General features: G+C 42.6%; 1 protein-coding gene across 3 annotated transcripts in view; it reads right to left on the reverse strand.

The window, feature by feature from the left end:
- Positions 1–12,390, reverse strand: part of KLF12 (Kruppel like factor 12) — a 377,128-nt gene that overhangs the window by 136,177 nt on the left and 228,561 nt on the right. For all 3 annotated transcript variants that reach the window (XM_030566483.1, XM_030566492.1, XM_030566477.1), the window contains exon 4: positions 9,204–9,747. In XM_030566483.1, the coding sequence (XP_030422343.1) occupies positions 9,204–9,747 (544 nt within the window). The remainder of the gene's footprint in view (positions 1–9,203; positions 9,748–12,390) is intronic.

Consider the following 12,390-nt stretch of genomic DNA (forward strand, 5'->3'; position numbering starts at 1 on the left):
GTCTGCTGTTGCTTTCCCGGAGGAAGGAATGACTGACAACATTTACCCAGAACCACCCGCGACAATGATTTTTGCCCCATCAGCCACTGGGCTCTCAATCCAGAATTCTAAGGGGTGGGGGAGACTGCGGGAACTATGGGATAGCTATGGAATAGCTACCCACAGTGCAATGCTCCGGAAATCGACGCTAGCCTCTGACTATGGACGCACACCACCGAATTAATGTGCTTAGTGTGGCCGCGTGCACTCGACTTTATACAATGTTTTATAAAACCGGTTTATGTAAAATCGGAATAATCCCGTCGTGTAGACGTACCCTTAGTGACTGTCCACACCTGCAAGGCACATCCAGCGCTGCAACTCCCTGGCTGCAGCGTTGGCTGTATACCTGGTCTGCTTGGGGTGTAACGATTGCAGCGCTGGTGATGCAGCGCTGCTTGTCAAGTGTGGCCACCAAAAGAGCTGTTACTGGCCTCCAGGGTATTAGGAGGTATCCCAGAATGCCTGTTCACAACAAACTGGAAGAGTGGCTGAACTCCATCCGGCCTCCCCGGAGCTGCTTATCTAAAAAACAAACACAGCTGCTGTTTGCTCGAGCGAGCGAGTGGAGGCAGGCAGGGGAATTGCTTTGGAATGTTCACAGCTGTTTGGCTTTTGAGTAGAGAAGCCACACGGCCGAGGCGGAGGGGAGAGTCCGTGTTGGAGCAGCTACTTATGTGGTCTGAAGGCTATTTAGGAGTGCATAATTTGTATTTAGTGAATAAGAGAGGGGTGGGGGAAGGGCTCGAAACTTTTAAATTGATTGCAGGTTGGTGATGTGTATGTTCCAGTCCTTAGAACTTGCAAGGCAGGGAGCTGACAGCTCCAAAAATCCACTCTCTCTCTCTCCCCCACGCGCCCCCTCGCCCCCCTCTTTTCAAAAGCACGTTGCAGCCACTTGAACGCTGGGATAGCTGCCCATAATGCACCATTCCCAACAGCGCTGCAAATGCTGCAAATGTGGCCACACTGCAGTGCTGGTAGCTGTCACGTTGCAGCCACTGGTAGCTGTCAGTGTGGCCACACTGCAGCGCTTTCCCTACACAGCTGTACGAAGACAGCTGTAACTCCCAACGCAGTACAACTGTAAGTGTATCCCTCCCTGCCCCCCACCCCCACCCCCCAAAAAAACAACAACAAACTGTCTCCAGGTGCTAGCAAATATGGTATAGGAAGGAATGAGATGCAGACATGTCTCCTCCTTTTCAGACCTGGTAGCGGGAATTGGAAAGCTGGGCAGACTCAAGTAGGGAGAAGCACCCAGCATCTTCACTCCTCCTACTGAGATCTGAGTGTGGAGTGAACATTCTGGTGCCAGCCTCCCTACGGGACTCGTACAGCACCAAACGCTCCATTGGTGCCAAACAGACAATAAATGTACGAATGAAATATAGTCTTTTAAGAGGCCAAAGTGTTTTGAGCAAATGAATTAGTAGTTCAAGATGGGACAAAACCAAATGAGACATTGGCAAGTCTTTAGTATTTATTTTAAAATTAAAATAAAAGTCTTGTGCTGTAGGAGTCATCATACTTAAGCATGATTATTTTATTCTGCTTCCCTTAAAAACAGCCTCTGTCTCAAATGCATGATAAAACATATTTTTTGTCCTACCAATGTTTTAGTTCCTTCATTCCAGAAAAATGGCTATTTCTCTGGATTCTTAAATAAATGAAGCTTCTACAGTAATGTGAATTCCACCTTAGGACATAAGTCTCTTCTCTTTCTGTTTCACTCTGTGGCTAGTCACTGCCATTCATTTGCTTCTTTCCCAGAACCACTGATGGTTCTGCCAAACAAAGCAGGGGGGTGTATTCAGCTTGCAAACGTTTTAGATATCCAGTAAATGCGTAGGAGGAAGCTTGGGTGGAGTGTGTTCAGCCTCAATGGATTTTTGTGCACACCCAAAGGAAAAAAAAAATAGCAGAGAAATTCCACCCTGTCGGAAAACAGGTCAAAACTAACAGTGCATGGAGATGCAGAGACACAGAAAAATCAATCTTTCCACATAAAACAACAAACAGTTTATATAGACCCATATTACCTGACCTATAGAGTCATGGTACAAACTGAATAGTGTTTAGTGTTGAGTTTCTAACTTGATAATATAAACTGCTACTTAAGACAAACAGTCTCCTATGGAGTGCATCGTTAATAGCTTAAAAGACTCTATTACCAACTTACCAGTGAGTAAAAATAGTCTAGTAATGGGGTATTTTCTACTGTAAATATAGGGAATACCTACCCAAACTAGTAATGCTTTTTAGTGATTAATATCTTAGCTACTGGAGAACATATAAAAGACAACTTTTTAATTACACGTGGAATATGTTCCTCATATGACGTAGTCCATCTGGACTCAAGCCAGGCTGTTTCCTCCTTTCCCTTTCATATTGACTAGTTACCAGCAGGGGGATCACTGAGAGCAGAAGAGAAAGTCTCCCTATCCCGAGTTCTTGTGCTTAGCACAAGTTTCCCACTGAGGCCAGGAAAAACATTTTAAGAGAAAATCCTCCTTGGTGCCCATAGATGGAGCATACTCAGTTGCTCTGCGGGTATGATGTGCACCAATCAGTTGATGTGGAGGAGCTATGAGGGGTTGGAGCTCAATGCAGATGAGATCTTCCATGAATTTAGCTTCCTGACTATAACATGACCATTTATCTGAGCATGTGTGAACTGAGGTTTTTTTTCAGAGGCTCATAAACTGGCTACATTTGTGCAAAGTTTCACAGGGAGGGCAAAAGCCACATCCCTGATAAAAGGGTGACAGCCTCAGCCTTAGTTCAAGTTCCTGAGCCAAAGCGTGGAGGTGCTAGAACTTCTCAACAAAACAGTTGTACAATTTTTTTAACATGACAAATCAATGCATTTTCCCATAATCTTGTTCTCCTAAACTGCTGAACAGTTTTAGCTGAAACTGCCAAATCCCCAAATCAGCCTGAAGCAAACACCTGGCATGGAAAATTTCAGCCCAAAGGGATAAAGTTTGACAAAGTTATGAGCAAGTGAATAAAATATCAGGCAAACTTAAGTATAGGTCAACTGCAGATGCTACCTGAACCTTTACTTGTCGCTTACAGCAGGGGTGCCCAAACTTCCTGTCACATGCCCCCTTACCAGTTATGGAATCTGTCTATGCCCCCCCTCCATTACTGCACAGTTGGCTCAGCAGAGGAGCTTTGGCTGAAGGTAAAGCTGGAGGCTATACTGGAGATGGGGAAGGAGCTGGGGCTAGAGGCGGAGCTGGGATGAGGATGGAGAGGGAATGAGGGAGGAACTGGGCTGAGGCAAAGCAGGGGTGGAGTGGGGCTAGGGCTGGGTTCGGGGCGGAATGGAGCTGGGCCTGGAGGTAGGGTCAGGCAGGGCTGGGGGGCACTCCACTCCCATCTTCTGCGGGGGCTGTCCCAGGCCCCTCCACATGATCCCCCAAATGTTCCTCCTCTGCGCTCTCTAGGGAGGGTGTACCCCACAATTTGGAGACCACTGCCTTATATCAACAGTCACCATTGCTGAACAAAAATATTTTATTCAAGTCTCTCAGGAGTCTTTAACATGTTGGAATACTTTATTTACTCCTGAGGGAATTCTACACTAAAAAATTTAAAATACTGCATCAAAATAATAAAAATTTAAAATTCTACAAAATTCTGCAAATTTTATTTGTCAATAAATAACTATGGAGGCTCCAGCATGGCAGTGGGGAGCACAGGCCACTGGCTGCATGGAGGAGGGAGATTGCCCTGCAGCCCCCTACCCCAGGACATGGACTTAATGGTGTTGCTGCAGCTGACCCTAACATAGTGCAAGGGCTGGGCCTGCCCTAGAAACACCCTAGAGCCCTGCCCCGCCGTGGTAGGTGCACCAGGTGTGCGCAGGCAGGCTCAGCCTGGCACGATCCATGTGTGGAGGGGCTTAGTGTGGGGGGATCCAGGTGTCAGGTGAGAGGGTTCTGTGTGGGGCAATCTGGGTGCAAGTGGCACAGTGGGGGATCTAGGTATACAGGGGCTTGTTGGGGTGGAGGGGTTCCAGGTCCTGGGGCAATGGGACTCTGCAGGAGGGGTTGGGTGAAGGTGGTTGGGGCTCAGCAGAGGGGCGTGGATGCCGGGTGGGGGTCCAGATGCAAGAGGTGGAGCTCAGCAGGTAGTCCAGATGCAGGGTGATGAGGATCAGCAGGGAAGTCCAGGTGTAGGGAGTCCAGGTGTATATGGGGTGGGGCTCATCGGGGTGGGGGTTCACGTGTGGAAGGCTCTGTGGGGGGTGGTCTGGGTGCAGGGGTGGAGGTCTGGATGCAGGAGGGCGGGTTTTGGCAGGGATCAGAATGCAGGGGTGGTGGAGCTGGGCAAGGTGGGAGTTTAGGTGCAGGGGACTTGTAGGGGGCATTTGGGTATGGGGGGCTCTGGATGCACAGAGGTTGGGCGAATGGGGGAGCAGCTCCCAGTGGCTGAACAGTGATGGGGGAGGGAAGCAGGAGAGTGGGTGCAGAGAACATGCAGCTCCCCATGGCTGAGGAGTGATGGGGGCTCGGCAGGGTAGGGTTACAGGAATTCTGTGAGTGCAGTGGTGCAGAATTCCCCCAGGAGTATTTATTGCGCAGTAATAGTGGTCACCAAAAGCATTTCCCAAAGTTGTCAATAAATCACAATGTAGTTGTCCTAATCCTGCAGCACTTACTGAGATAAAACATCAGTTGAAGTAAAGGGGAGCTTTGCCTGAGAAAGGACTGTGGGATAGGACTCACTGGAAATAATATTCCTAACTCTATATCTATACCTTCTTGTATTATATATAGAAAAATTCAAGTAAATTATTCAGACCTTTAGCTAGGCCACTTCATCTTGAGTGGTCCCTTGAAATATGTGTTATGCTACACAGTCTGTTCCACCTTGTTTTAGCTGTGACACTCCAAGTAAATTTTTCTGACCTGAAAAAGAGCTCTGTGTAAGCTCAAAAGCTTATCTCTCACCAACAGAAGCTGGTCCAATAAAAGATATAACCTCATCAACCTTGTCTCTCCCTACATTAACATTGGGAGGTCACTCCCTACCCCTCAATTTATCAAGGTGCCATCAAATATTTTTATACATCCTTATTAAGCCAACTTTTTTGTTAAATAAGATTTTTTTTCTGAAACTACCTATTAATAATACAGTGTTGTTCCATAACAGTCTGCAAAGTCCCATTGACGCCAATGGCCGGTGAGGATGCACAGCATGACTGGGTCTAAGTCACTGTGGGTTTGATTTTTCAAACTGCTGGCCCCTCAGATGGTGCTAAGCAGCCTCAACTCCCACTGACTGCTAAGGGCTCTAAGCACCTCTCAGGCTCAGGCTCTGTTTGCAGATTGGGACTTTTCTTCTTTGTTGTAGGTAATTACTCCATGTCCCCCCCAAAAGCATGTAAATGAATAAGATAAGAGCTGAAAGGTTAAAGGAGATGTCATGTCCTAAAATGCTGTATTAACACTTTCGGTGTGACAGTCAGACTATAGCAGGCACAGAAATGAGATTGCAACTTCATTTGGATACTGTATATGTTTTCAAATTTCTGTGTACTGGCCAGCAACCAGTAAAATGAATGAGTAAGTGTTGGAGCAGCTCCTGTACAATGAAAACCTAAAAAAAGTCTGAATTTTAAAATTGTTTTTCAAAGGGGAATTCATGAGTTTTGTACACACAGACACACACACGCTTCCGCTCATTAAGTCTGTCTAGCTTTCTTTGCATTCACACCTGGCTCTCAGTTTTGGAGAAAGAGTTTGAGATAATGGGGGAACATGCAAATGGGGCATTTCAGACATGAGATGAGTGGAAGATAGTGAAGATGACACTAAAAAAGTGGTAAGATAAGGAGGAGAATCAGGACAGCGAATAAGAGGAATAAAGCAGAGGAAAAGATTTTGAAGGTATTGAGGGGAAAAGAGAATTCAAGCAGAATAAGAATGGAGACTTAGCTAGAACGCAATAGTTAGGAATCAGGGCAGTTTTGTTGGAGAGAAGAGAATCCAGATCGTATGGTTCAAGGGAAGAGCTAGGGGAAGAAATGTAGGCAGTTGGAGCAGAAAGCACATTTCAGTGCTTGGACAAAAGGAACATTTGGAGATGAGATGTTAGAGAGAAAAATGGGATCAAGGGAATGTTTTCTTAATATACAAAAAACAAAATGTGTTTTCAGGCAAAACAAAAGTAGCTGGATGGGTGACTGGGCAAGGAGACAGAAGAAGAGGAAAAAGCACACTCAACAATAACATCTATGGGCACTGATAGAGAAAAGTATTTATTCTGCAAAGCACTTAAACAAGTGCATGTGCTTAAGTCCCAATGAAGTCAACACAATTTAATCATGTGCTTAAGCACTTTCCTGAATTGGGCCTAGTAACACTAATGCTACTTTTGACTGAGATAAATGCATGGCACAAAGAATGTACAGATTAAGAGCCAGATCCTGCCACTGACAATTGCTCATGTTAACTGAGGGAAAAATTGGTCTCTAAACATTACTTTTTATATTGATATAAATGATCAACCATCAGGTGAAAGTTGAAGGCACACACAGATTTTAGATCAGGGGTCGGCAACCTCTGGCACGCGGCTCACCAAGGGCAGCATCCTGGCGGGCCGGGCCAGTTTGTTTATCTGCTGCGTCGACAGGTTCAGCGGACCGCGGATCCCAACGTGGCAGATAAACAAACTGGCCCGGCCAGCCAGGTTGCTTATCCTGGTGAGCCGCGTGCCAGAGGTTGCCGACCCCTGTTTTAGATAATTCTGAATTTGCATGTCTCATTCATTTGACTGGAGGATATTGACACCAGTTTAATTTGCAGAGCAATGCCCTTTTATTATCCGTATATACTTATTAGGTACGTTAACCGAAAAAGCTCACATTGAATTTAAACTGATGTGCATATATGAAAATAAGATTTAGCTGTTAATTTATGCAAAATATACTGTTTATTGCCCTTCTTATTTGTATTGGTTTACATAACAAAGAAAGAAAACACATGCCAGAAAGAGCTAACAAAGAATGGCTACCTATTGTAGATTGTTACCATTATCCTTTTATTATAATTATTCAAATTAACTTGTACATTTCTATCAAAAGTGACAGCAGAAAGGGTGCAACTAAAGTGAAAAAAATTAAAGGACAGCTTAATCCCTTCTTTTTCTCTAGCTGAACATTAAGAGGTGCAGTGGTGCTGGGTAATGATCTCTGCCAATAATAGCACAAAGGAGAGGTTGTCAGGGTAGCTCAGTATGTCTGCATCTGAAGCTTGTGGACTGAAATCCCTACAGTACACTAAATTCTGGAATTTTGCTGGTGAACGGGGGGTAGTGAGTTTCCACTCTCACAAACTGGGAAAGTACTGACTACAGATGTAGTTGTAATCATTGCCAGTTACCACCTTTGAAAAGTAAACCAACAGTTTCTGTACCTTAGGACAATACTCGTCAAGCTCAAGAGCAGATTCAGCTCAATCCCAGTGCAAAACTCCAAAACAAAACATCAAATCAAGATTATTTATTTTACAGTTATTTTACAGTATGTTGCACCATGCTGCTTTCATTTATCATTTTTACATAATGGCACAGGGCCCTAAAATTATGTCATTGTATAAAGTGTAATAAAATGTCTTAACCCACCATCATTCCCAGTCTCAGAACAAAAAACCGATATATTCTGAGTTAGTTTTGCATGTTCTGAGCCTATAAAGAGGGTAAGTTCCATTTTTGCAAGAGGCTTGGCTTGTTGACTTCCATACTAAAGCTAGGAGACTGAGGCAATGGGAGGGGAAAAACAAAGATTTATAAACAACATGATGCTACTAAAAACTATAAAACCGTGCTATTGCCAACAAACGTCATAATATTACACCAGAAACAGACAGAAGAGTCAAAAGAAACAATCTTTTGGGAATGACTGCATGATTAATTAAGCAATAAGAAACTCTAGGGATGTTATAAAGCATAATGCTAAATGCTTTTCTGTCTCATAAGCCCTAAAAGTGAGATGAGCAATTAATACTCTCCCCTGCAGCTTGGAGCAAAAGCTCATTTTTGGGGGGGGAGATGTGATCATGTTCTACTTATCAACGTGCAATGATTTTTGACTCTAGCCTCCCTCACGTTCCTACCATTGCCACTAACATTTCTTGGTCCATTGTGCTTATAAAGCATCAATCACCATAGTATCTAGGCGAGTGCAGGTTGCCCACCACTGGTCTAAACACATCTATTTTCTGTGTTCTTCCCTCCACCTTTTCCCTGTCTCCCTTCCTCCTCACATCTCATCAAAACTACTCCTTTTCAGCTCTCCCAATTCCTAATATTTCCTCCTCTCCTATAACTTCAGTGTCATCTTCTTGCTCTCTGCCTTTGCCCTTACAACTCTTCAACTGTTCTCCACTCTCATTTTCCTCCTCTTTGGAGATCTTTCTCAATACAGGCCCACCATTCAGCCCGCACTCTCCTCATGCATTCTCTCCTACTTTCATGCTTACATCTTGGGTTCTATTTCCGTAAAACTGATTTGCACTATTCACATTCCCTGTTGTCTCCTTCCATTCTACTGTTCATTCTAACAGAAACAACCTGAGGCAGGGTCTCCCACTGGCCCTCCTTAGGCTGAATGAAGCCTGGATCTACACCTTCCACTCTGCATCTGTCATTGGCTTTTGCTTTGAAGGCCTTTCCTTCTCATATTCCTGCAACAGGGCTGTTCTCAAACTGAACCTCTCTCTCCTTTGCCTTTCTTAGGTCCACTCCAACTAGCTGTTTCTCCCTGTCCTTGTGAGTGGCTTTTTACTATTTCCCCATCTTCATATTCCCTAATTTCAGTGCCAGGCACTCAAATACCAAAGTGATGATTATTAGTCATGATGGACACAGTTTATCTCTGATATCACTCTATTGAATCCAATTAAGTTACACCAGGGATGAATCCGGACCCATCTGTTCTTTAGTTTTAAGGTTTCTTAAACTTTGTGGTAAAATAAGCTTCAGCAGATGAAAAAAATAGGTTTATAAAGTTAACAGCATTTTCAAAAGAACTGTTATTCAGCTACCACAGGTTAATTTATGCTTTACAATATTGACCAGCCAAGCTTACAGCTCCTGATATGCAAATGATTTCAAATGAGCCTGGGATATGCAAAGCCAACTTGTCTTACCTTTAACATGGCTTCTCCCATCCTCCAACAGCGGTACTACTATAGTGTTGTTCATATTTCCAGGTGATCTCACAGCTGTGTAGACTACAGGTACCGACTGCACCACCACTGGAATGCGGTGCACATGACTCATTTTGTTGGACTGTAAGTTCATGGGGCTTGAAGGTGGTACTGGATGGATTATGTGCAAAAACTGCTGGCCTCCAACACCAGATGCAGAGGCCACAAGAGGGCCTGGAGTTAATACTGATGGCACAGATGCCGCTGAAGATACTGATGTTATTACCGTAGGGGAGGAAGCTGGCCGACTAGAAGAAGAAGAAGTTGAAGTAGAAGAAGGAGAAGAGGCTGATGCTGTCATGGAAACCGGTGAAGATGAGGCTGCTATAGGGGATGACCTGGCTTTGTTTATTGACAAGTCCACTGGTTCAGTTTGTGTTTGGAAATGATCTGTAGATAATGAATCCTCTGGGGGATCTGCCTTCATGTTATTTAACAACAAGGGTACAGCTTCCATGTCTGGATAGTTGTGGACGTTTGGAGACTGTGGGGGGAAAAAAAGGAACATTTTATATTTTTAGTCACTGATATTAAATATTTGGCTAGGACAATTTAAACATTTAATTGATAATGCACATTTAACATGCAGTTCACACTTGGTTCTTAAGGCCACTGGAGATTTGTTTCTGTTCAATGTGGCAGCTCATGGCTGAAGGGGCAAAACATCAAGTATGAGGTGAAAAATATGCGTACTTCATCAGCAATATAAAATCCAACTAATATTTCCACATCATTGAATCGGAACAACATTTCTCTATTGGCTTACCATTAATAGTAGACAGTATTTGATTCCAGATTGCAACACTGCAAAATGACCTGTAAAAAGCAGTTGCTGGGCTTTTTCAGACCTCACTTAATCTAATAAAACTCTTTCATACAAAGATACAATTAGTAACCTTTCTGCGCGTTTCTTCTACATGTAGGTGGCTCAGAATATAGCCTCTTAATCGCTAGCATGCTAGGTATCTCAGAATATCATTGCTGATGAGCTAATAAGAAATGCCCAAAATCCATTGCTTCAGACACACTAAGTATCATACAATCAATAAATCCTCTTCTGGTTTTTTTAGAATTAAACTATGTTAGATGTTTTTGTTGAAGGCTTTTCCATTGCCATTTTGAGCAAAAAAACAAATTCCAGGACATCGACAAGATATAATGTGAAAGAAAAGTGGCAACATTTAAAATAAAGTAAAATAATATGAGTAATAATAATAATAATAATCTGATCATAATGGGAGACCTAACACCTGAAATTCCTAAATATGAATATATGAGATATTCTAAAAGCCCCTGTCCATTCCAGGAAAGGAATATTTGGGGGGTTTGATTGATCATGATCTGAACGGCATTCACCTTCATCTTCTCTCTCCCCCTCAAAAAAAATTCAATGGATGAATGACAAAAATGTTTAGAGGTATTAGACTTCTGTATGTGGAAAGAGTGAAAAAAATGGGAATGTTTAGTTTAGAGTGGAAATGAATAAAGAGACATAAGATAGGTACATAAAATAATGAATTATATCAAATTGTATAGAGAAGGTTTTCTTTTTATCCTCTCTCTCTCATGGGACATCTAATTAAATTGAATGGCAACAAACTGTAAATTGATTAAAAGAAATACTTCCTTTATACAATACATAATCAACCTGGGGAACTCATTAGTACAAGATGATCTTGACTTTACAAGTTTAGCAGAATTCTAAAGAAGGATTAGGCATTTATATTATACTATACAGTGAAGAGTAAGGTTGGTTTTGTGGCTAAAGTGATGCATTGGGACTAAGCAGGCCTGGGTTCCATTTATGGCTGTGACATATACTTCTTGATTGATTTTAACTTAGCCTCTCGGTGCCTGAGGATAGTAACAATTCTTTCTTTCTTTCTTTCTTTCTTTCTTTTTGCCCTCCCCACACCCCCTTCGCATATTTAAAATGGTAAGATCTTTGGGACAGGGACAATCTCTCTCTATATGTGTATATATATATACATATGTATATGTACCTGTGTATAAATGTACACCCGTGCCAGTTGGGGCCTCCGCATGCTATTACAGTACAAATAATCAAAACAATAATTATATTATATAGCTAATGAGAATATGCACAAATCAATAGATAAGATAATTCTCTACACACTTACAGGATAGAAAATACCATGCTTTAGGGCATACTCGAATCACTGACTAACGTGGTTATAAAGAAATATTCTTAATGAAAAAATTATTCTGTAATTGACCACTGTGTACTCTTGTACCTTCCTTTGAAACATCATGCACTAGCCATCATCATCTGAACTACGTGGACCACTGGTCTGGGAATTTCTGTGTTGATCTTGCAGTAAGGTGGTAAGCAGTTATAAGAATGGGACAGGGGAAAATGCATCTTTTTGACCATATAATTTACCACCTTGAATCACAGACTCAGAGTTCTAGATCAGAAGGGACCATCATGATCATCTAGTCTCACCTCCTGTACATTGCAGGCCACAGAACCTCATCCATTCCTGACACTGAACACTTTTTAGAGCTTTCACTTAAAAAAAAATGAAAATTACATACATGATATAGAGTAGATTGGTTGCTACCACAATCATGTCACAGAATTTGGCAAGGTTAATCTCAGAACAGAGCTCTACATTTGATTGTAGTAGTTCTGACTAGTGTTTTGGTACCGCTGGCGCGCTGAGACCCCTGCCTATCATATTGACCAGTACGGTCTCATTGTACTACCCCGCTTGTCTCTACCTGTTATCTCTTGTCTTATACTTAGTCTGTAAATGCCTTTGGGCAGGTATTGTCTTTTTGTTCTGTGTTTATACAGTGCCTCGGACTAATGGGGTCCTAGTTCCTGTCTTTGTCTCCTAGTGCTACAGTAATACAAATAAGTAACAACAGTAACAAAAATAATGTTCATACAATTATACTGAACTGGCCTTAAACTGTGAAACCGCATTTGAAAACTTAACAAACCTCACAAGGATTTCCCAAAACAGAAATGAAAACCCTCAAAAATCAAGAGGGTTTAACCATGTCTGTACTTCAGTAAATTCAGGATCCCAATAATTCATTTTAGTATGCATTGTAAGAGACAGCAGGATGCATTTGAAGCCGCTGATGCTTTGGAAAT

Source organism: Gopherus evgoodei, chromosome 1 (genome assembly GCF_007399415.2).
Source record: "Gopherus evgoodei ecotype Sinaloan lineage chromosome 1, rGopEvg1_v1.p, whole genome shotgun sequence".
Lineage (NCBI taxonomy): Eukaryota > Metazoa > Chordata > Testudines > Testudinidae > Gopherus > Gopherus evgoodei.